The sequence below is a fragment of the Pelecanus crispus genome, chromosome 2 (genome assembly GCF_030463565.1).
Source record: "Pelecanus crispus isolate bPelCri1 chromosome 2, bPelCri1.pri, whole genome shotgun sequence".
Taxonomy (NCBI): domain Eukaryota; kingdom Metazoa; phylum Chordata; class Aves; order Pelecaniformes; family Pelecanidae; genus Pelecanus; species Pelecanus crispus.
Window position 1 is genome coordinate 53658567 of NC_134644.1, and position 25200 is coordinate 53683766.

A 25200-nucleotide genomic window follows, 5' to 3' on the forward strand; every position below is an offset into this window, starting at 1 on the left:
CTTTCCCGCTCCCGTTACCAGCTGCTCTGGTTAAGCCTTGTGGCACGCCGCCCGAGGCCGCCGAAACCAGATTCCTCCCCTAGGTTCAGATCCTGGAGCAGAGCCAGATTTCTTCTGCTCTGAAGCTGAACGCTCCCCATGCTCCTGGTGCTCCCCAGGTCGGTGCACAGTCAAGGTTGGTGCACAGTTCCTCGCCCTCTCTTTTGTGCCTATTAACCCTTTGTCACCCGCCCCGCGCATGCTGACGGCGGGGGCTTGTACCGAGGTGCCAAACTTTTTCCTGAGAGTCAAAGCAAAAGCGCACCATGGCCCCGGTAGTTGTCACCGCAACCATAAGGTTCAGGAAGGTGGCAGGGGAGGACCTCTGGCCTGTGCCCAGGTAGTTCTGCCAAGGACAACAAGTGGGGAACCTGAAGTCGGCCTCGAAAGCGGCTTTTGTGGAGATCTTTCATGCCTGGGGGCACTGCAGGCACCTGTCCATATGGACAGGAGTTAGACAGGGTGACACTTTATAGCAACCATCCTGGACAGTGCTGAGGACAAAAATGCCCTCGCAAGGCAAAGCACCTTATAGCGTGGTACTGTGAATCCACGTTTCACACACTTAATCCTTAACACTCACAAAAAAATGGGTTTGCTTCATGCTTCACACATTCCTTGCAGGGCCTGTATCTTCTTCATGCCCTTGGCCAGGACACAGCCACAGGCATGGCCATGAGCCTCTTGTTTGAAGTGAAAGTATACTTCTCAGGATGTTCTTTTTTTTTCCTTCTGCAAAGTGAAAACTGCTTTACTGAATGCTGTCAACATTTTGCAATTAATGTATGATCCCAAACATGAAGACAGGCATTTATGAAGAGGATGAGAAGTCGCTGAAGTTACATTGCACTAGATTAAGGGGTGCTAATAGTAGAGCATCTTCAGCTGGAATGATTTGTGTTTCTTGGCATTGCAGCTACAAGCAACTCATAAACGACAGGGATACACCGTGGTGTTTTACAGAGTGACGCCTACACCACCCTGTGAGGGACTGAAAGAGTTAATGTCTCAAACATTGTGGTGAGGCAAGTTAAGGTCTGCATAGAGACAAGCTAAGGTCTGCATAGTGATAAATCGGGGTCCGCGTAGCACCACAGGTGGGAAGCCGACTGGCGCGGAGCCGGGAGGCTGTCGGAGAATGCGCAGTTCTGCCTTCTGATGGCCAAAGGTCACGCAGAGTCCATTTGAGGAAGGGGCTCACGACCACCCGAAAGACCCCTCGCCACCACTGCCCCCACAGTGGCGCCTGCGCAGAAGATGGAGAACATTCTGGAACAAGCCGAGACTAGACGCGGGGACTGGCCTATCAAAGACACAACTTCGAGGAGCCACGTGCGCACCCCCACCCCCAGGGAGACCCCGCACTGCTGCCACCCCTGCTCCGGACCGACCTCCCCCCCTGCTGCTGGTGCAGCCGGAGGCCCTGCGCTCCGGGAGCAGCGCGACATCGCGGGATCCAAGGGTGGTGACATCCCTCTCTCTCCTCTTTCTCCATTTTCCTTTCCTTTTGTAAGTATTTGAATTAGGACCCACGTTGCTTATCGTTGTGCTTTCCTGGTTCGGGTTGCCTACCGTTATGCTTTCCAAGTTCAGGTTGGTGTTTACCATCAATAAAGTGTTTAATCGATCGTTTGGTGTCGTTTCACCTTAATTTAGCCCAAGGGAGTCACAGAACCTCCACGGTCCTCTCTGGACAGCCCAGTTTGGGTTGTGACACACCCTGACAAGGCAGTGCAGTGACACTGCCTGCCTGGAGAAGCTTTTGGTTCTCTGAAGCTCCATTTGCAGCTTGCCTGAGAGAAGTGGTGCTTTCCGTGCGTAGGGAAATGCCGTGAAGAGCTGTTTTGCACCAGGAGGTGCTGGTCTGTCACGATCCCAGTGCCACTGGAGGTGCACATCTCCAACACCTGTTGGAGGTGCACATCTCTTGTTGGAGATGGCACTGTAAACAAAGAGAGAATAGTACAGATAATCTTACGTCCCTTTTGACGCTGGGAACCTCGAGTTGTGCAGCATTGAACGGGCCTCCAGCGCACGTGCAGCGTGCCATGCAGACCCCGTCCGTAGAAAGGGTTACCTCGTTTTGGTCATTCAAGCTGCTGTAGGATTTTCTTGCATAAAACACAACTCCAATCATCATTTTTATTGTCAAACAGAAGGGATGTTCACATGAGAACTTCTTGCTGCATTTGTAGATAAGGGCAAGGCCACGCAGGTGATGTAATTGCTGGCATGGAGGGGGAGCTGCGGGCATGCAGCTGTGCTACAGAGCGCTGCGGTTGTCCTGCAGACGAGGGATTTGTGCAGCACGACGCAGGCCCAAAGGCCACGCTGGGCGTGGCAGCAGTTTTACGCGGCCCACGAACTCCTTCGCGTGCCGTGACCTCCTGGTTAGGATCACTGCAAGAGCCGACAGGTTGCATTGCACCGTGGCCACGGTCCCTTCCCCAGCTGCAGCCAAGGGGTGAGACCTCCCGGCCCAGGTTGGCCACGCTCCAACCGCCAGGCCCAGCACAACACACCATCAGAGAGTGGTTTGCGTTGGAAGGGACCTTTCGAGGTCATCTAGCCCAACACCCCCCGCAGTGAGCAGGGACAGCTTTAACTAGGTCAGATCACACGGGGCTGTACGCGCTGGCCAAGAAAGCCAGAGCTCTGCCGGACGACTGCCTCCAAAGCCCAGGAGACCCCAAAGCTCGGGGCTTGCCACCAAGTTTTAGCCATGCTGCAAATACCGATGTGCTTTGAATTTTTAAGTAATTCCTGAGCTTATAGCGTAACGATGGGTACTGTGATTGTATAGACCTATATCACCATGCATACAGCGATCAGACGTATCCTGGAGAGCATATTGTGATCGGAGGCGCGTAGAGGAATGCATACCGTGGTCGGCCATACAGTGCGGTACATACCGCTGTCACAGACCCCCGGCGCAGCCTGACCTGCTGCCGTAAGCGCCCGCCACAGCGCTTACCGCAGCTACAGCCACACATCACAGTATGCCCCGCCGCCACGGACATGTGGAGAAATGCGTAAGCTGTGCTGCGACCGCCCCGAGCGCGCAAGGCACGCCGCGGCCGCCGCCACCCCTGCCGAGGCAGGCCGCCCCCGCGTACCGCCATGCTTACGGCGGAGGTGCACGGCCTCACGCGTGCCGCCACGCCGCGCGCAGCGCAACCTCCTGCCGCCAGGCGGCGCCCTCCTCCCCGGCGGCGGGCGCGCTCCCCACCCCTCCGCTGCCCGCCCCAGCGGCGCCCCGCCCCCGCGCCGCTCAGCCAATCGCAGCCGGGCCCCCTGGGCCCACCTCCCGCCCGCCCCTCTCCGTGTTTATTTTTGCCGCGGGAAGGAAGGGCGCCGTGTGATGGGCACTTGGGTCACCCAATCGGAGAGCCGCTCGCTCAAGGAGGTGGGGGGCAGGTGGCGGTTTGGCGGGAGCCCCAGCCCCAGCCCCAGCCCCAGCCCCAGCCCCAGCCCCCTTCTTTCCCCTCCCCTCAGCCCCGCTCGAAGCGGTGTCCCCTCTGCACACCTCGGTCCTCCCCCTCGCTCCCCCGCGGTTCTCCCCCGCCGCTCATCTTCCGTCGCCGTCCCCGGGCCCCTTCCGTCTCCCGCTGACGCGCTGGTTCCCCTTAGTGCCCCCCCCGCTCCCCTCAGGGACCCGTTCGCTGGGGCTGCCCGTGCTGCCGCCCTCCCCCCCCGCCTCAGGCGCCTTTTTCCCCCCTTCTCGCTCTTCCCGCCCGGCAGCCGCCCGGGCCGGGCTCCTGTCACGGCACTGATGGCCGGCGTGATCCGGCGGCTGGATGAAGCCGTGGTGAACCGCATCGCGGCCGGCGAGGTCATCCAGAGACCGGCCAACGCCATCAAGGAGATGATAGAAAACTGGTAACGGGGGGGCTGCGGCGGGCGCTGGGCCGCAGCCCGGCCTCGCCCGGGGTGGGGAGGGGGGCTGCTCTGGGGGGGGCTGCGGCTGCCGTCACCGCTTCCAGGCCGCGTCCTGTGACGGGGGGGGGGTGGTGGTGTTAACCTAAATGTGGGTGCTGAGGGGGGACAGTGCGTGTGTGCGCGTGTTGCATGCACGGGGGGGGTCAGCTCCCTTCCAAAAGACTTGTCTGAACTTACGTTGGGGTTTGGTTTTTTTTTTTTTTTTTTTTTTTTTGGTTGCTCTTCGATAAGCTTGTGAATCATTCGCTTTCAACGTCAATAATGCGGTTATTTGTTCTGAAGAGAAAGTCAGGCTGGGTTTAAAACTGCTGCCTTTTCTCTCGGAAGTGTAGTGAGCTGTATCAGCTGTGCGAAAGCAAGCCGCTGAGTCTGCAGCGGGTTTTGGTAATGGGGAGAGCTGGTCTAGTTCTTGGAGTAGGCACCATCTTTCTTAATTTTTGAAATTTCTGAAAGTTCGGCATAATTGTTGTGGATGGTGATTTAGACTAATAGATCACTGTTGCTAGAAGAAAAAAAAAAAAAGGAAGGAAACAGTAAAGATTTGTTTGAAACGGAATAAATTCCAATATGAGTGACAACTAGAGTAGAAGCAGACTATCACTTGTATGAGAATGATTTAAAATTCAATTTAAGTCATATAGCCCTCTATACTCTAGAATCGCTGTTCTCTAGAATGTTTTCTTGGTTTCTGCAGTTTGGATGCTAAATCTACGAGTATCCAGGTAGTAGTTAAAGAAGGTGGTCTGAAGCTCATCCAGGTCCAAGATAATGGCTGCGGTATCAGAGTGAGTAAACAAAGTTGGCAGCTGTATGCTGTTTAATACTACCTTCTAAAACTTATTTCAATTTATAAATGTTTTTGATCTTGAAAAAACTTGGAAAGTGACTATTACTTGTCCCTTTCACATAGAAAGAAGATCTGGACATTGTATGTGAGAGATTTACTACGAGTAAACTGCAAAAATTTGAAGACCTGGCTAGTATTTCTACATACGGTTTTAGGGGCGAGGTAAGGTCTTCATCAAGGTTTTGAAACTGTTCATTGTTTGTTGTTACCCTGTTGTAGTGGGGTTTACATACTGTCATTCCCGATACTCTTTACAGAAGCTTTTGTTTTCTGAGAGAGTCTGCCATGTAAATATAGTTCAAAATACATTTCGATGTCTTTCAAGATTAATGGATGCCTAGGGAGACATATATATTCTTTTTGCTTTCTGGAGTAAGATTTTTGTTTTTCTTTTTGAATAAAACAAGGCCTATCTTCTCAAATGCTTCTTCAGAAACCTACAGGTAAATGACAAAGACTTGAGTGGAAGGTGAATGTCAGATGTCAGGCATTTGTCTAAATACAATAGTTAAAACTAAATGTTTGAAATGGACATTTGTCTTCCTTTGCTTTTGCTACTAGTCAAATATAGTATCTCTGACCCCTCAGATACAGCCTGTGGGAATCTGGAGAACTAGTGTATCTAAACTTGTCTGAAAGAACAGTCCGGGATGAATTCTGCGTTCCCCTCCAGATGAACTTGGGCAGGGGTGAGGAAGTAACAACTAAAACCTTCCAGCTGTCTTCCGTTAACACAAAAGGAAGAAATGAATACAACTGTAGTAACTTTGGAAATTTCTTTTAGCTATGTTACATGGTTAGCTGCTTGCATTGTCAGACATAATGAAGTGTTAGAAAAGCCATAAGAAGGTCCTGGATAAAAGTCAGTTATAGGTACTAAAATTTGTTAAAGCTTTACTGTCCTGCAATTTTCTTGTGAGGGGTTTCTATTAATTACTTGCAAGTGGTATGTCAAAATCTAGTCATGCTGTTTAAAGTGTGGACACTCCTTCAGCCATCAGTGGTCTCCAGAGCAAGGCTTACAAAGATGCTTTCTCTTTCTCTAGGCATTGGCTAGCATCAGTCATGTTGCCCATGTTACAGTAACAACTAAAACAGCTGATGCAAAGTGTGCGTACAGGTATGCTACCTATTATCCAAGTGACTTCTGCTGCACGTAATAATGAACAGATATATTTAATTCTCTTTTCAGTGCTCTTACTAAGGAGGAGGGTGGGGTATGTGTTTCTAGGGTAGTTACGAAAAAGACCCAGAATGTGGGAAAACATAGTTTCAGTGGGTTTTTTTGTTGTTTGGGTGGTTTTTTTTTTTAATTCCAAATTGTAAAGGTAAGCTTTTAGCTAAACCATATATTTTAAAAATAGGGGGGAGAAAAGATAATCTTACATTGGCTGTTAAAGTAGAATTCCTTTTAAGGTAAACTCTTGTCTTTTTATTTTCTGTCTAGAGCTACTTACAGTGATGGAAAAATTAAAGCCCCTCCAAAACCCTGTGCTGGAAACCAAGGAACTCAGATCACTGTAAGGGTTGTGTGGGGTTTTTTTTTTTTGTTTTTGGGGTGGGTTTTTTTTTTTTTTTGTGCATGTTCACTCTCATCCCTCTTCTGTTCCCTGGTCGTTATGTTTGCACCACTTACTGGTATATGTTACATAGTAAGGTGCATGACAGCATCACCTTGTGGAATATTTTCCAAATGATGTTGTGTGGTTTTGCTGGTGGTTTTTTTTGTTTTGTTGTCTTCCCCAAAAACAGCAAGGTAAACTTCAGAAGATCCTGGGGGGGGCGGAGGGGGGCGGGGAGTGGTGGGTTCGTGCATGGGGTTTGTTTTTTTTTTTTCCTTCTGAGGATAGCATAGTCATACTATCAAAAATATTTCGTAATCCTTCTGGACTGCTGAAAGCTTCAATGGACAGTTAGGGCTACAAGAAGCTCAGAATATGGAGGACTGGTCTATGTCGTATGAGTCAGAGTGGGAAGATGGGGGCTGGCACAGAAAACTGCGCAGAACTGCTGTTAGTCTTTCAGTCATATCTTTCTTATATCTACGAAGCTTTGAATGTGGGTTGGGATTAGCATTGGCGGTAGGATTATGAAGAATAAGGAACTTGGAATGGGAAGGAGTGTGCATGTTGTACAGTGTAGGGTGGGAAGTGGAAGTCTGGCCTGGGAGTCTGCAGGTGTGTGTCTTGCAGTGGGAACACACACCCAGCAAGCTTCACATGCCATTTAAGATACATTTAAGATAATGTATCTTAAAAAAGAAGCTGAACTTTAAATTTCTGCCTTTCTCACTACAGCAGAAAAATAATTTGCATATTGTTTAAATAAATAGTGAAAATGAACAATTTAAGCTGCCGTTTTAATGACATTAACAGCCTTGATTGCAGCAACTGTTTTAACATTTATTTGCATTTCATTAAAACACAGTGTAATCAGGGAATCCATTGTCATCTGCAATGGAAAGCATATAACTTTCATTGAAAAGTGAGCTGTAGAATTGTTGTTATTGGTAAAAATACTCATGTACCAAAATACTTGAAAACATACATTTCTCTGGAGTTGCATTTTGTTAGGTGAACCTAAGCAGGTAAGGAATAAATTGAATGTTTATCCTTCATAAACTGTTTTTTTGTAGTAGAAAAGGATGGATTTAGATGAATTATACAGCAAGAGAAGATTTTTAAAATGATTTTTGATTGTGATCTTCTTCTCTGTAGGTTGAAGATCTTTTTTACAATGTAAATACAAGGAGGAAAGCTTTAAAAAATCCAAATGAAGAATATGCAAAAATACTAGAAGTTGTTAGCAGGTAAGCTGAAATAGGAAGCTCCAATTTTTTCTACTGCCATTGAGAGTATTGGGGTTTTTCAGAGGGACTGGCATATGTGTGTGGGTGTCATTTTTTTGTTGTTGTTGTTTTTGAGGGTTTTTAACTATTTGTTAGTATACGGTGTCAGATAACAGTCCAGTCTGATACAGAAAATCCAGAGGAGAAACAGTGTATTCAGTCTATGACTATTATTAGTAAGAGTTCCAGCAAACAAATGGTGATAGGCTTGAACTAGTGAACTCTCAGTGAACTTAGGCTGAATAGAATCCAAGTAAAAACTGTGCAAGAGCATTGAGATTTGCTGAATATGAAAAAGTTGAATGGCAATTTCATGACCTCAAAAAAAGCGGGGGGGAGGGGGGAGAAATCACTTTAGCTACCACATGGTCCCTTCCTGGGTCCCTTTGTTGCATCTTTTGCCATGTGCAGAGGCTTTGCAAGCAGGATCTACGCAATTTAACCAAAATAGCTGCTTTACACTTTCAGTAAACACAAAAGCTAGCAAAGGGTAGCAAGACTGTATGCTAAGCGTTAGCCTGCTCCCTGAATGAGCTACTTAAGAGTCTTTACTGGCTAGGCAGACTTCAGCCGGGAGGTGAAGGGTCAGGCCCCACTGCTCCGTGGAACAGGCTGATCTGAAGTCTTGCCAAGTTACAGGCTTCCAACTCATTGGGGTTTTTTTCCATTAGGATTTTACATCTTTTCATTTTGGGTTGTTTTTTTTTTTCCCCTCTTGAATTTTTGAGTTACTAACTGTCCCCGGTCACAAGAGTCTAACCTCTGTCTGCATTTTTACGTTCCGCATCTTGCAAGGTTCTACTGTGTGTCCTTTCTCACAACTTGGCAACTTCCCTAGAAGTTTGAGCCAGCGTTACGCAGCTGTAGTGTATCAGAACTTGGCCCTGGGGTCACAGACAGCTGAACCATCTGGGTAGGGGAAGTTAGAAGGGTGAGCCAGCCATTTTTCAGGTCCTTCTCCACAGTAGTTGAGACTTGATTCTGTTACACTGAGGAGGTTTTGCCGTTCTTCTAGTTAAACCTATGCAATGAAACTGAACTAATGAGGTCTATGGAAGTTGATCAGTTTTGCCGAGAAATAAGCTGAGCTGATCCTGGAATTTCTTATGTTTACAAGTGAGTTATAAATAGAAAACATTTATTTTTATACCTGTTTAGTCTACAAAAGCTCAATTTGGCTCAAATCATGTTACTGTGTAACAGGAAATGAAATTGTTTGCCCTTGTTACTAGCTGCTTCTCAGCATTCAGGGAAAGTAACCTTTTCTTTCGCATACTGCAGTCTTATGTTTACCTATTTTTCAGGTATGCCATCCATAACTCGGGAATCAGTTTTTCAGTTAAAAAGGTATGTAAATAAAGTCTTTATAACTTCACCATGTGTCTGTATATATGTACGTGTGTGTGTGTGTGTATATATATATATAATGTGTATATATGAAAATGCCAGAAAATTTGCAGTGCATCTTTTGCAGTGGGAGTAGTGTATAGAGCTTTGCCTTGTACTGAAATGTTGATGTGTATGTTGATGCAGTTTGGGTAGAAAACACATTAGTTAAAAGTAAACAAGACAAAAATGTATTGTCAGGAGTTTGGAGTTTTCTGTGTGGTCAACATGTTACCTTGTTTTAGCTTTAAGAGCTGTTTCAGCTTCTTCGGAGAGTCTGGTTACTAATGAAGGAGGATGGGGTAGAGTATCTTCATTCTGTGGCATTCTTGATAATTATTTACTCAACCGTTGATGTTCCTCATGTTCAAAGATGGAGTTACTAGCCTGAATGGTCCTGATGTGATCTAGCGAATCTTGTAATCCTGTGCCATTTACCATCTATTGCTTTTCCAAACACAAATAAGTAAATAGTAATACAAAGCATTATAATGATGTCTCATGCCTTTTTGTTAGAAATGTTAAGTTTAATGTATTGCTAAAACTTCAGCCAGAACTGTGAATTGATTGATACTCATTTCTGCTCTCTTTAGCAAGGCGATACCGTGTCAGATGTTAGAACCTTATCAAACGCCTCAACAGTGGACAACATTAGGTCCATCTTTGGAAATGCTGTTAGCAGGTATGTTGATGTCAAGTTCCATTTTGACATGAAGTTTTCTAGTAAATCTTCCTCCCCTTTCTCTTTTAAAGAGCATAGGCTGTGCTAGCTTTTCCTGCTTCTTTCAAGGTGAATTACAGAGGAAAGGGAGTGTAGCAATAATAGAACTCTCCCTTGTCTTGCAGAATGTGTGACCTTTTTTTTGTATATCAAAGGAAAGAGGGAAGTTGCAAAGGTGTTCCTTTAATGCACTAAAAGGGAACCATCTGCTTGTAACTTTGTGTGCTCATTTAAACAGAGCAAGCTGTACTTGTGTTCTCTACAAGTTCCTAGCCTCTTCCTACGCCATGAAAATCTTACCGTTTCTTACCAGTCTACTACCCTGATAAATTTTGAAGTCTCCTCAAATTCATTTTTCTGAAATGTTATGGTTTAATATTTTGACAAAAGCTCCATTAACTGAAGCTGACTAAACTAAAAAAGTTGAAAACAAATAAAACCAATCATCTTTTGAAAATGTACCTGCCACTTTAGGAAAAATTTTCTCTTTAGAAGACATTCAGCTGTGAAGAATTCATTGAATGGACTTGTGGAATGGACTTGCCCCATGAATACTTGGGTGTCAATTTGATTCAGTTACTAAAATCACACTTCACGTGTAAGGAATGTAACTCTTAATACGCATAAACACCTTTATGAAACACAGCAAAACAGAGAGGCTGTTTAGTGTTAAAGGTTTGCAGTGCTCTTTGTATTTCTGTTATGCATTTTTTTGTCTACTACTAATGCTTATTTGATACAGTTTTTCCTTTGTACAGTTCTGAATAAATTGTCCATTTCAACTTCAATGTTTTGATCACATGTTTTGAAGTGAAACTTTTATTTTGCCCAATTTAAGATGGTGTTTAGTCTAGCTTGTTATTTCAACTTAAAAAATGAACACAAATAAAAATAGCACTCAGTACATACTGAGGTGGAATTGGAAATAAGTAGCCCATGAGGCTTTTCTATGTTAACTTTAGAAGTTGGCATAATGCCTTGCTAGAGAGCTGTGCTCACCAACTACCAAAGTGGATTTCCTTGACTAGTGAATCATGAAAATGATAAAAACTGTTATGAAAATTGTCAATGTTAGGCTCTGTATGCATGAGCAAGAAAAAATGTTTACATTTTTATGACTTCTTAACAGCCCACCAAGAAATATTAGACTGGTAAAAGTGGACATAGTAGTTAAAGAGCAAGAATGTTCTTCCCTGGCTGGTTTTTTGAAGTGTCCTTGTCTATCTCTGTCAATGACTTAAACAGTAAAATGCATATTAGAATTGTCAAGAGATGATTATAGTATTACAGATACTGTGATATGTTAAGGTATTAAAAAGATACTGTGGATAGTTTTACAGACTCTAATCATACTGTATTACTATTTTACATTTACTTAGAAGAAACAATGCAGTTCAGGTTAAATAATTTTTGTGACAGCAATGAATGTTTGAACTCTCAAATAATTCTAATGTTTTCATTAACTGTGATATAAATAGAATGTAGAACAATATATGGCTACTTGTGAGTACTGTTTGAAATTCGCATCAACAGAAAAATTCATTTTTTTTGTGTGTGTTTCTGTCAAACTGTCAATAGGGAGCTGATAGAAGTGGGTTGTGAAGATGCAAGTCTGGCCTTTAAAATGAAAGGCTACATCACGAATGCAAACTACTCTGTGAAGAAATGTATATTTTTACTCTTCATAAACCGTAAGTTTAAAAAAAAAAAGCAGCATATTGTACAGTCATATGTTGGTTACATAGTAATCAGAAGAACAAAACTCTCTGAAGAACTGAAAAATGTATAAGCATTCTTAAAAACCTTGAAGAATAAGTATTACAGTTAATTGTAGTTCTTAAGATGTTTTTCTATTTGTAATGTGCATCATGCTTTGCACTCTAAATAGTGGCAAGTAGCTAAGACTGGGCCTGAAGAAACTGAAGCTTGTGGAGTGTCAAGATTATGATTGTGCCCTGCCAGCTTATGCTGAGTGGTCTCTCCATTGTGTAGCAGCATTGGCATGGGGTGCAACAAACCTTGACTGTATGAAATAATGAAAAGGTAGTCTGGTTATTTCAGTATTTGTGGAAAAAAATACTTATAAAACACACTAAAAAGATACTGCCTATTCCTGGGTTTATACAAAGAAGAATTAGGTCTCAGGAAAAACAGGTATAATGGATGCCCTTTGAATATACGAAGTGCAAAGATGTTGGTCTGAAGTCGTTGGACACTGTGCAGTGTATTTCAGTGGTGCGCTTCGAAAACAGCATTTTGTTCTGTGTTTCAGATCGATTGGTGGAGTCAGCCGCTTTGCGGAAAGCCATAGAAACTGTGTATGCTGCTTATTTGCCAAAAAGTACGCATCCATTCCTATATTTAAGGTAAAGTAACAGGAAGAAGTAGCCTTTTAATGCTATCTTGTATGATATAGCTAGGCTCAGTAGGTTTAGAGGGACATTTGTGTTCCTGATAGTAATGTTAAGTGTTGCACTGAGGTAATGAATTGCCGGACAGGAGATAATTCACTGTATATCTTTAATGTTATAAAAATTAATCACATTAAAGAAATCTTACGATGGGCCTTATTTTCAGAGGTAGCAAGTATCTGTAATTTCAGCTTAAGTTGTTTGACACTATGAATGTTCTTCACTTAGGAAAATGAGTTACGCTAGGAATACCACAGAGCTTTTCAGATCAGTCAGATAATTTATTCCAAACTTGTTAATGTTTTTCCTCGCTGGGATTCGTATTTGTATCATTGTTTTTAACAGTTACTGTTCTTGGTATGCTAGTGCAACAAAAAGAAGTGAATTGCATACTGCGTACAGGAAATATGTTTTTAAAAAGTCAAGTAAAAGCTAAAATTGAACTGAAACAGTCCTTTAAAAACTGGAGGATATGATGTAGAATGGAAGACCGGGCTTTGTAATTGCGAAGCAATTGAATCTTGCCATTCACCAGTGAAACTTACTTATATCCAGTGCTTTCTAACAATAAAGTTCTTGCATTGCAGCGTTTAATTGAATTCCTGCTTGGGATTATTGCTAAATGACAGGGCATCAGATGCATTAACTCATGAGACACTGCAAGTAAATGATATTTCTGAAAACTGTTTTGTAGTAGTACAATGGAGAGGTTGGTTTAAGCTTACCTATGTAAACTGATTCTGGTGAGTTTGGAATAGAGTTCTTCAGAGTAATTATTTTTTAATACACTACAGTCAGATTTGTTTGGTATAACTTTAGCAGGTTTCAGGATTATTTTGGCTTCTCTGCATGGAGCAATGGCCCCAAGTCTGACAAATTTTCTACTGAACCAATTTGTGCCCTCCCTGCCATCCATGAGAAATTTTAGGTTAACTTCTTTTAAAATGTCTTCCAGCCTGGAAATAGCCCCCCAGAATGTAGATGTGAATGTGCACCCTACAAAACATGAGGTCCATTTCCTTCATGAAGATAGTATTCTAGACCGTGTGCAACAACACGTAGAGAGCAAGTTATTGGGCTCTAATTCTTCAAGGATGTACTTCACTCAGGTGAGAATATGTGTTTTAAGTGACCACAGCTCTGTGCTGTTTTAACTACTGTGGATACATTAACTCTATTCAGTAGTACAATCGATGCAGTGATAGATAGTCATCAATGTTATCCTGGTAGCTTGAGATCTTTGCTCTATGTTTCAGGGATGAAATTGCTTTAATATACCAATGTTAACAATGTGGCAGTGAGCTTACTGGAGAAAAAGTGCATGAAAACATTTTAAATACTTACCTGTCGAGCATCTGTTCAGTCTTTTTGATTTTACAAGTATATTAGTCTTCACATGTAGTAAATTGTTTTTATTCTGCCCTGGTTTACGTGAAAGATGTCTGACTGACGAAATTGTTCTATGCATTTGACAACACCTTGGATTTAATCTAACCAGAAAAAAAAATCAGGAAGATTTCCTAGTATCTCTCTATATACAGCATAGTTTAAAATTATAACTATGATTGTTTTAGAAAAAACAATTTTCTTTGTGCTTTTTTACATTAAAGAGTTTCCCTTTGAGATAAGGGAGTGCTAACTAACGATTTTGTTAACTGCCAAGATCATGATATTTACACTGTGTGTCTAGGAAGTACAAAGTTGGCAGCCTCTTTAAGCAGTTGACACTGCATTTGTGGGGCTTGAAAGTTACTTGCGTCTGAGCAGTAAGATGCTGTGAGAAATGTGGCTGATCTTTGTGGGCTTTTTTTCTTCTTGTTGTTGAATCTCTTCCGTTTACTTCCCCGTATCTGAATGAAGACATTGCTTCCAGGGGCCGACTGTTCTTCCAGTGAGGTTGTAAAAGCATCAGCAAACTCTTCCGCGGTTACCAAAGGAACCAGTGAGAGAGTTTACGCGCATCAGATGGTCCGCACTGATTCCCGAGAGCAGAAATTGGATGCTTTTCTTCAGCCGGTGAACAACCCCCTAAGTACAGGCCCCACTGAACTGACGACAGAGGTTACTGCAGGACCTCCGGAGGCTGTGGTCAGGCCACAGGATGCTGAAATGGAAGACGTCAGTGATGTAGTTGAAATGGCTGATGTTCAGGAGGACACAGCGAAGCCTGGCGGGCTGAGTGAGAGTGGACACTTGTCTCCTGAGACAGAGCCTCCTCGGTAAGTCTCATCATTCCTGAGGTCATGCACAGCTACCTGCTGACTACATGGCATGGCCCTGAAACTGAAGATTTTTCTGATCTCTTTGGGCTTCTGCTTTTTCAGAAGGGAAAATTTTCCTAGAATAACTTTTCACGGCATTTTATTGAGAAATTAAACTTCCATCTGTGAACTTTAAATTACATAACTTGTGATAAATTTTGTAACTGGAATGGGATTTCCATGCATGCTGAAAGGCAGGAAGCAGTAAAACTAATGACATTAACATTAGTTTACGGAGATCATACTGGTCTGCCTCTCTTTGGAGGCCCTCCTTTTGTGGGGGGATAGAAACTACATCACTGAATTTTGCAGACATTACCTTAGTAAAGATGAAAGTGCTGTAATCTTTTTATAGCTCCTGCAGGAGCTGTTACAAGAGGCCAGAGTCTTCTGAGGGAATCTGATTTCTCTGCCCCCCCCCCCCACCCCCCACCCCAGTATTACAGAAGAAGATCATTAGAAATACCAACATTTTTTCGATGTGTCCTTTAGAGCCCAATTCGCTTGGTGCTTAAACAACAGATGTCTGATGTGATTGGTATTAGAGAGTCGTAATTCTCTTATGAACTACCTTTTCCTAACAAATTATGACTTGGAAGTAAAATAAAACAGTCTGTCTTTCTGGGAAGCTTTGGGAAAGTTTCTGCGTTTCCTGTGTTCACAGCCAGCATGTGAATTGAGCATCCCATCTGTTGGTGTGTTTTGCCTGAGTGATAGAACTGAACATAATTCCTTTTGTTTCGGTATTGCAGAAAGAGACCACGAGAAGATGCGGACATAGAAATGGAGAAAGATGACACCAGAAAGGACATGACTGCTGCCTGCACCCCTAGAAGAAGAATTATCAACTTGACCAGTGTATTGACTCTCCAGGAGGAAATTAGTAACCAAGCGCATGCAAGTAAGCAAGCCTTTTACTTCTCAGGATTACTGTTATTCCACCAACTAAATATGATTGTTTGAACTGCTGAGGAAAAAGATACTTTAAAGGTGGCCCAGTCAGCTCACGGTGCTACTAAGCAAGCTTTTAACAGAAACGTTTGTTAGATGTCAAGGGCCAAACTTTGAACAGCCAGCTGCTGTCCTGAGCCACACTGGAGGACTGTTTTAAAAACTTTTGTGTACCTTGTTAGTTGATAGACATTTTATGCATTCTAAATATTTTGCAAACCTTAACTTGCATCATAACTAATTACACTATAAAATCACAGCTTAAAAAGCTGAAGTTATTTTGTAATTTTCAAACAGAAATGGCAGCTATGGTATGGTCATTACAAAAACTTTGCGTAGTCGCATAACAGTGAAGTAGACTGGGACAGGCTTGATAAGTATCCTTTTTATTTACTGCTTTTCATTTTTATTTGTATCTGTCCTACTTATTTCACCCATCTCATCACTTCATATATTACTCGAACTTCTGGTAAGAGTTGTTTTAGAAAAAGGTAAAAGGTTTGCAATTCTTCCGAGGTCGTTTCCCTCTTAGCTCTTTCAGTTGCCTTCAGAGTAATACTGAGTCACGTAACCCATATTATTCAGTTAGTCTAAACATTGGGAATCTCGTGGTGTGGGGGGGTTTGTTGAATTTATTTTGATTTTTCTGGTAATAAGAATTGGGAATGATCCACAGCTAAAATGGTGAGACTAACAGACATCTGTAATAAATAACTTTTTTTTTATAAATTACTAAAAATCTTGATCTTTAGAAAGCATGTACTTACACTTTACTTGTGCTCCAGAGAAAGTTTTGCATTAGGCTGGTAATTCTGAGCTGGTAATTCTGTATCTGACTGTCACTGTTTAAATACTGAAATCAAAACAGTTGTCCCTGAGCCATAAAATGTCCAAAAAGTCTCAAAATACATGGTAGAACTTGTGCAGCTGCTTGAGGCTGTGTCTTGTCTTCACATGTGTAAGAAATACCTACAAGAGACTTTTGCAAGAAGGAAATACTGTTTTCACAATTATGTATTCCTTTGGAAAAGGTAACAGTGGAATTTGGGTAGTGTAGTGGTTTTTTTACATATTGTGACTGCAGTGCCAAGCTCCTGTAACGAAGCTGCTCCCAAGGACTGCAGCTAGTGACATTTGTTTGTGGAATGCCTAAAATGAACTCTTACTACAGAATCGGACTTTTCATACTATTTTTTTTGATATGTATAAATGAGAAGGCCGGTGTTGTGGTTTAACCCCAGCCAGCAACTAAGCACCACACAGCCACTCACTCACTCCCCCACCCCAATGGGATGGGAGAATCAGAAGAGTAAGACTGAGAAAAACTCCTGGGTTGAGATAAGAACAGTTTAATAATTGAAATAAAATAAAGTAAAATAGTAGTAGTAACAATAACAATGTAATAATAACAATAATAATAATATACAAAGCAAGTGACGCACAATGCAATTGCACACCACCCACTGACCGATACCCAGACAGTGCCCGAGCAGTGATCGCTGCCCCCCAGCCAACTCCCCGCAGCTTATATACTGAGCATGACGTCATATGGTATGGAATAGCCCTTTGGTCAGTTTTGGATCAACTGTTCTGGCTGTGCCCCCTCCCAGTTTCTTGTGTACCTGGCAGAGCATGGGAAGCTGCAAAGTCCTTGACTAGCATAAGCAGTACTTAGCAACAACTAAAACATCAGGGTGTTATCAGCATTCTTCTCATACTAAATCCAAAACACAGCACTACACCAGCTACTGGGAAGAAAATTAACTATCCCAGCCGAAACCAGGACAGCCAGAAACTTATTTTGGTAGAGAGAAATAAATAAATTATGGACTTGTTCTATCACACTTTCAGAATTTAGTCTGACAATACTAGATTTTGTTGCAAAGTTGGTTTACAACTGCAGTTTTCTTTGAAGTATGTCTGTGCTCTCACTAATCTCCTGTGGCTGAAAATGAATTTTGAAAGGCTAGTCAAGATGGAACACAGAATTTTTTTTTTTTTAAATTTGCATTTGTAGTTTAGCTGTTATATAACTGTTCTCACTTATGCTTTAATATATATATGTGTATACACACAAATGATTAATATTTCAGAACATGGATAATGGAGGTATGGGCCTATAAGAAGCAGCAGGGTTGCAATAGTGACTGAACAGTAATCTGAGACTTTAATGCTAAAAAGGCACAAACCACTCAACTAAATAAATCAGGGCAGGGTTGCAAATATGAAATTACATCCTTTTGTTTCTTCCCCACCCTCTGGATTGTTTCAGATCTTCAGGAGATGCTACGTGATCACTCATTTGTTGGCTGTGTCAGTCCTCAGTGGGCTCTGGCCCAATATCAGACAAAACTGTATCTTCTCAATACAACAAAACTCAGGTAAAGAAGCTGTTAGACTTGTTGGCAGTTGAAATAAGTACGAATTAGCAAGCTAATTATAAGAAGGAAGGAAATGACAGGAAAAACAACATCACTTTCTTGTTGCCTGTCCAAAAAGTCATGAGGCTAAAGATTAAGCAATCGGTTTAGAACAGTGGGAACAAGTCTGGCATGCTTGGGAAAAGTTGCAGGGAATCGGTGTAACTAGAATGCCAGCTCCTGTATTGTATGCTCACAGACTGGGGCAAAGGAAAGACATTTTATTTGCTTTGTGATCATCTACAGCAGCAACTGGTCTACAGCACACTGTATAAAGATGAGCAAGCAGAGGCTTTAGAAAAGTCATGTAAAACGTTGTATCCAGTTGGGTTAAAAGAAGCTGCAGGATGCGACCATAATGCAAAGTTTGTATTTTTCCATATGCAGCCTTACAGAGCCAGCTACATAAATTTTGTAACAAATTAGGGAATATACTGAAGATAGACATGTCTATCAATTTCAAAGCTCCTGTGCATTTCTTGCAGTGCAGCAAAGGAATGAAGAGGTTGAAATATAAGCTATCTGGGAATAAACTGATAGCGGCTGCATGCTTGAGTATGTAACACTTCTGCACCAATGTGGCTGATGATGTCAGAAAACAAGAAACAGATTTAATTGTAAACATCTAGATAGTGCGTGTGAATCTTAAACTGTTTAGTTAAAGTAAGATTTGTGTTAATATAATTGAATATGTACGTCTGATGTTTCCAAGACGACCCTTACTTTCCGCTCTTAATTATGGTAACTTGGAGATATGTGTTCCTGTCCATAAGTAATTTTTGTACTTCAATTTAGCCAAGAACTCTTCTACCAGATACTTATTTATGACTTTGCAAACTTTGGAGTCTTAAGGTTGTCTGTAAGTATGATTTTACATTATATCCTGTATACAAAGGTTTTTTTTAAAAAAAATATTTACAATAAGCCTGTCCTTTCAGACAAATGTATAGTTTTACAGGTTGTTTTTTTTCCACTAGAAAAGTGATGTTTCTTGTTTGTTTGTTTGTTTTTTTACAGTAAGAATAGAATGTAGAATACTCTTGTTAGTATTTTTGTAGCTACTACTGTAAGTTGTCATCCTGGCTGCTTGTTATTAAGTGTCACTTCTAGATATTCACCAAGTTTTGCTGTTGCTCATTACATTGGGACAAATAATTTGAATACACAATCTATCAGAAATACAGCGTTCATTGCTAGCATTTATCCTGTAAATATCACAGCACTTCACAGCATTGTGGACTGCACAGAATTATATCAGAAAGAAATTCATACTTTTTAGACTAGTTATGATAGGCAGAACTGTTTGCTCTGCAGGCCGGAAGTGGTATACTACAATTAATTTATAGGTGAAAGAAGAAGCTATAGATTTCCAACAGAGCATGTTGATCATTAACGACAGTTTTGCCTCCTCTATTTTTAGGAGCCAGCTCCTTTGTATGAGCTTTCAATGCTTGCTTTAGAGGATCCTGAAAGTGGCTGGACAGAAGAAGATGGCCCAAAAGAAGGGCTTGCTGAGTATATTGTGGAGTTTCTGCAAAAGAAGACTGAAATGTTGAAAGATTACTTTTCCCTTGAAATTGATGAGGTGACTGCTGCTATTACTTCTGACAGTAAATGAATGGTGGGCTTGGCAGTGTTAGGTTTACAGTTGGACTCGATGATCTTAAAGGTCTTTTCCAACCTCAATGACTCTATGACTCTACATTTTGGTAACAGATAACTGCAGTAGTTTGCTTGCAGTACTTAACTAGTGATGACTACTTAGTGATACTAAGCATTAGCTCCAGTAAGATTTAGGTGGCTGACTGCTTTCATTAAAAATGCTCAGGACTTACACCACTTCTAGGCGGGCGCTACACAAAGTTTATATTTAATTAGCTACCAAATAAAATAATTTAGTCATTGCTCCATAACTAGAACGCAGATCTCTTATCCAAGAAGGTGTGCAGCTTAACCAGCTCCCTAGCCAGGCACGGCTACAGCATCACCCTTGCTCTCAATGTGTCTTTTTTTTTTTTGTGTGTGGCCTAATGCATCCCTTACTCTGTACAAAACTGAAGAGCTTCATCAAGGGTCATATAACCCAGACGCTTCACTCAGATATTCTCCTGGGAAGTGGGACCTGTGTAGGCAGTGGCTAGGGGTAGAGGAGGAGGCTAAATTCAGGTCTTCCTGAGCTGAGTGGCTTAAATCCAGGCCTCGTGAAGTCAAATGCCACCACTAACCCTCTTCCTGCAATGTCTGCCTGGCATCAGGCTTTAAAAACTTGTAACTTCAGATAGCCCTAAGGCTCACTAAGTTTGGTAAGAATCAGTCTTACAATACATAACAATTTTGGTGCATTTACTGCAAGAAAGAATGTTGTTTTTTTGGTGGGGTTTTTTTTGGTGGTTTTTTTTTTTTTTTTTTACTGAAGCATCAGCATTACCTTGCAGGAAGGAAACCTTATTGGGTTACCACTTCTGATAGACAACTATGTTCCACCGCTGGAAGGACTGCCTATGTTTATCCTTCGCTTGGCCACAGAGGTATATTCTCTTAATGATTTTATTCATTCACAAATGACTTCTTCTATTTAGGAAAGAATGAAGTGATTCAAATCAATTCATCAGAAGCTGCAAAGGGAAGGCTGCATTTGGTTAAATGTACTGTTAGATGCTCCAGACACTTTTGCTAGGTTACTGATTAGTTGTGCTTTACCTCTGCATTCATAACTACTGATTGAATGAGAATATATTTTGATTTGAAAGCCTGCTTTTCTACCCATTTCTACCTTCTTTTTTTTGTTCTATACCTTTACCTTATCAGCACAAAAATGGCCAAGACCATTATTATGACTTTTCTGTATTAAGAATCTCATATCAAGTCTCTCACGGCTACCCAGATTCTATTAAATGACTTCTTTTTCTTGTAACAGGTAAACTGGGATGAAGAAAAGGAGTGTTTTGAAAGCCTAAGTAAAGAATTAGCCATGTTCTACTCCATTAGAAAGCAGTATATAATAGATGAAGCCAACCCAACAAACTCTCAGGTACAAGAATATGTAACTAGTCATACGAACAAATAACTAACACCACACAGGAAACTTCTTTTTCAAGTATAGACTTCTAGTCCCAACTCTACTTTCAGTGAAGTGAATCAAGTAGCAGCGTGGCAAGATTCTGAAAGAACGTGGCTTAAATTTTCTGCAGTATTAGATGTATTAAGAGAACCTTTTAACTTTGGGTATTGCAGTGTACTTACTTAATATTACAGGAGTCCTTGGCATCTGAGTTTGGGATGTATTTTTTAACCTGCTGAGCTACAGTAAATTTCTGTAGAAGAATAAGGATGCATATATAGTCTGCTCATCTTAAGTATCTGCTTAATCATTCAGTTAAACTAGCCCATTCTGCAAGTGACTTTCCGGAGCTTAAATTTAACTTGACTGTATAGAATAAACTTCTCTAGAACTAGCAGAATTTTATAATCGCTGTAGTCTTACATAACAACATTTCTTAAGGAGTACTCTCCTCTAGTAAAAGAGAATTTCAGTTTAATTGTTTGTCTTTTCTCCCCTCCCCTGTATTTCAGAATGAAGATTCTGACTCTGGTTCAACAACATGGAAATGGACTGTGGAACATGTACTTTACAAAGCTTTTAGGACTTATCTTTTACCTCCAAAACACTTTGCAGAAGATGGCAACATTTTGCAGCTTGCTAACCTGCCTGACCTGTATAAAGTTTTTGAGAGATGTTGAGCAAGTAGTTACTATAGACTGGTGCATACCTAAAAGACATTCACGCTACGTTCTGGTTTACTTAGTAGAAGATAAAGCTGGAATCTTTATGGAGGAAAGAAAAAAGAGGGGATTTAGTATCATATTAACATGACAGCAAAGGGTCTATTTTGCTTCTGTTGATCCAAGAATAAAAAGAATCATTTTAGCTGTGCCTAAAGCCAACTGAAGTTCCTAAAATAAAATCTCCACTTCTGCTTTGAGATTCACTATTAAGCAATATGCTAATAGAATAAAACTTCTACTGAAGAAAATTAATTGGGTTAAGTGGTTGTGAAAGGAGATAGAGCTTAACTTAATTGAAATGTGAGTGCTTTAACTTAGCTTGCTTCTTGAAAGCAATATAGCTTGCCTGCCTCCTTTTTGTTTTAAGAATGACTGTAGTGTGACTGTACCTGCACTGTGAATGTACGTGCAAAGCACTTAAAATCATCTGTTACTGCAGGGGCTAGTCTTGTAATATTTCAGACCCCTTGCTGAAATAAGGCAAATCCCTTCCCTTTTAATCAAGGAGTCTGAAAGTGGAAGCAAGAATCCTCTGACAGACAGCAAATGAGCATGCACATGTGCCATTCATTTCAAAGAAGCACTGCAGCTGACAATCTGACTACAGGTGCCATTAGTCTTGCTCAGGCAGGAAAAAAATGCTTGAGCTTTCATTTGACCCTGACCTTCCCTGAGACCATCACAGACTTGAATTGTTACAAGGAGGCCCTTCATGCCACTCTGCAGCTTCAGTGGGGGGGTTTAGAGGAAGTGAACTAGAAGCAGATGTGCTCTCTGCCATACGCCAAATGAGGCTTTAGGAGATGTTTTGTACATATGAATGCTCTCAAAACCCCCAAAGTATTCTTCATCTTCAGAATATGCACCGTAACAACAAATCAAGACCCTGATGGTTTCTCCTGAACAAAAAGATAAAATAAATGGTGAAGAGGTAACGGCACAGAAAATGATCCGTGATCACTGAACTACAACTGTCTCCAATTTAATGAGTAGGCCTAGGGAGATCTGCTATATACAAGGATGTTTCTCAACAGGGAAAGCATTTTGCCAAGGCTGAGAGGCATCCAGCATCCAAACTAAAAAGAGAAAGCAAGCTTCAGTTTTGCACTGTAAAGATGTCTGTTCCATTTGAAAGGAGCTTTGGTACAAGCAGAAGCACTAATGCTCTGGGTTGCAAAGGTCCTGAAACCTTTGCTTTGAGAAAAATGCCCGAAGGGCAGCAGTTTGCAACAGGAAAGCATCTGATACGAGTCAGATGGGCATCTGCTGGCCTCAAGTGAAGTCTAACAGGAGGCAGTGTGACTTCACATATTTCAGGGTTGCCACTGCAGGTGCTGCTCATTCCCACTTGTGATGTGCCAGCTTGAAAAGCATGGAAGTTCTTAATAGCATTCACTGTCCAGGGAGAGTACGCCATGGATGAAAACCACACTGTTTCAGAAAGCACCGTCTGTCTTGTACTCCCACCCACACAGCTTTGATGGCAATACTGTCACTGAGAGAACTCCTGGAGTGCCATCGCTTCCTGAGCCAGCCAGACCAGCAAGGGGATACATGGCTCACCCTGCACGGAGCATAACAACTCAGCAACCAACAAAATGAAGGGAGCAACTGGCTTGAGCTGACCTCGACCCACGTATTACTTCCTGGTGACAGGGCGCACTGTGATGGCAGAGCATAGAATCATAGAATCGTTTAGGTTGGAAAAGACCTTTAAGAGCATCCAGTCCAACCATTAACCTACACTACCAAGTCCACTCTAAACCAATCAAGGGTAGACTAGGCTAAACCATGTCCCCAAGTGCCACATCTACCCGTTTTTTTGAATACTTCCAGGGATATAGGGATTGGTAATGGGAATCATGTTAGTATTGTGATTCCACTGCATAATGCCCTTGCTATAGTGTGCTTGGGATGTCAGCATACTGCTGCATCACTCTTCTAAATCCAAATCATGTGTAATGCCTAATATATAAGTAAGTAAATGTGGTATTATACATGAAAAGCTTCCTCTGTGGAACATCCAAAGGAACCTGTTTAGAGAGTATTGGACTCTGACACGTGTAAATGTGAGAAATGTCTATAGATATGCACAAATGTGCTTAAATATAAGTGCGGCAGCAGATTGGTGGTGTGCACTCTCATGCCATGTAACAAATGCCAGCTCCTGATCCCCCAACAAAACTAACAACCAACCCAGAAAATCATAAGGATATTTTGTTATGGTCTTTTTTTTCCCCCTTTTTGGTATTTAATGGAAACTTGATTACATAGTGCCAAGTTTCTGGCACAAAATGAAAAACACTCATGGTAAGACCAAAACAGCTTTTTTTTGTTTTTCTAATATGTATATAGTTCAGAGATTTAAGCAACTTGATAGAGGTTAACTGTCTTCCTAAGGGGAAAAAAATGCAGGAAACGTTTACTGCAAAACATATTCTGAAGTTAAGATTGCAATAAATCATCAATCAAAACATTCCTAAGCCTGTCATGAATTACAGAATGACAACCAGCTAATGGTATCAGTTGGTCAACAGCTTGGGTATTTTTTTTTTTTTCCTCTTAGGGTCTTCACTCAAATCTGCTTCTTGAAACAAGACTCATTTCGTATCTCATTTTCAAGCCCAATAAAAAGAAAACCCAACATTACAAACAGCACACGGCCACATTTGTTGCATTCACAACAGTTCACAGATTCAGCTTTTCAAATCTAGAAGACCCACGGGGTGAGCTGCTTTCTTGCCTGCTTGTTTAGCTGCTCAAATCAACTCAATTACTCATGACTTGCAGGAAAACAGAAGAATTATATGAAAACAGTTCTCTGGGCCTGACATATATTAGTTTAGCTGAGTTAAAATGCTGAATGAAATGCTCAACTCTAGATTCTGCTATTATTTTGTTGTTTTTCTGAGCACAACTTGCATCACCAAAACCTAATCAACTTTGAGAAATCTACCATGACAGCCGGTATCGTACTGTCCCTGAGTCTCGGTAAGCCAGATTCAAGGTCATTTTGCCTCAAGCTCCTTCTTTCCAATTGTTAAAGCATAGCAGGGTTCAATTGCATTACTTCATTTCAAAAAATCACCCACCTGCTTGCCAGGGGACCTCTCTAGGTGACACCAAAATGAGCAGTGATCATTCTTCAAATGCAGTTCCCAGTCCGTGAGAGTCCATGTTCCTCCTCAAGGCAGAAGCAAGAGCTTTCCCAAACTGGGAGACACAGCTGCTCCACCCTGGCTTTATTGTAACAGCAAGAGCTCTGTTGCTGTATTTTTCCTAGTGGGTATGCTCGCAGGACGCTGTGCCAGAGGAACCATCCCTGAGGAGCTGGCATACTGTCCCAGAAGGACATCTTGGAGACAGACTTGCTGGGGTACATGGATAAGGCTGACAACTTCAGAGCTGTTCTAAGTGCAAGGTAAGTCAGCTTGCTGTCAGCCTGTCACACCAAGTAATCAGTCCATTGCCACCGGCTTTCACATGAACAATCTCATTTGTGTTAGAAACAATAGCAGGCAGCATTTGCTAGGGAAGGCTGGTGGAAAGTACTTCTGGGGATGTCTTTGGGGTTGCCCAAGGAGAGGAGAA

General features: G+C 41.9%; 1 protein-coding gene across 5 annotated transcripts; it reads left to right on the plus strand.

Moving 5' to 3' along the window:
* The first annotated feature begins 3811 nt into the window (after window positions 1-3811).
* On the plus strand, window positions 3812-21590 carry MLH1 (mutL homolog 1). 5 transcript variants are annotated; one of them, XM_075704991.1, is made up of 19 exons: window positions 3812-3918; window positions 4673-4763; window positions 4889-4987; window positions 5872-5945; window positions 6273-6345; window positions 7543-7634; window positions 8978-9020; window positions 9653-9741; window positions 11359-11471; window positions 12053-12146; window positions 13147-13300; window positions 14052-14410; window positions 15205-15353; window positions 17676-17784; window positions 18619-18682; window positions 19244-19408; window positions 20259-20351; window positions 20741-20854; window positions 21397-21590. In XM_075704991.1, exons 1-19 carry the CDS (start codon window positions 3812-3814, stop codon window positions 21562-21564), a joined length of 2250 nt encoding a protein of 749 aa, XP_075561106.1. In that variant the 3' UTR covers window positions 21565-21590. The 5 variants fall into 5 exon arrangements, with proteins under 5 accessions (XP_075561106.1, XP_075561108.1, XP_075561109.1 ...); XM_075704993.1 differs by lacking the exon at window positions 20259-20351; XM_075704994.1 differs by lacking the exon at window positions 19244-19408.
* The last annotated feature ends 3610 nt before the right edge of the window (window positions 21591-25200 follow it).

Excerpts from the sequence above, each read along its gene's own strand:
- MLH1 (XM_075704991.1), top strand. The coding sequence starts at position 3,812 with ATGGCCGGCGTGATCCGGCGGCTGGATGAAGCCGTGGTGAACCGCATC. Across the intron at positions 18,683-19,243 it reads TTGGAGTCTTAAGGTTGTCT|GAGCCAGCTCCTTTGTATGA; the intron begins GTAAGTATGATT and ends CTCTATTTTTAG. Across the intron at positions 20,352-20,740 it reads TCCTTCGCTTGGCCACAGAG|GTAAACTGGGATGAAGAAAA; the intron begins GTATATTCTCTT and ends TTCTTGTAACAG.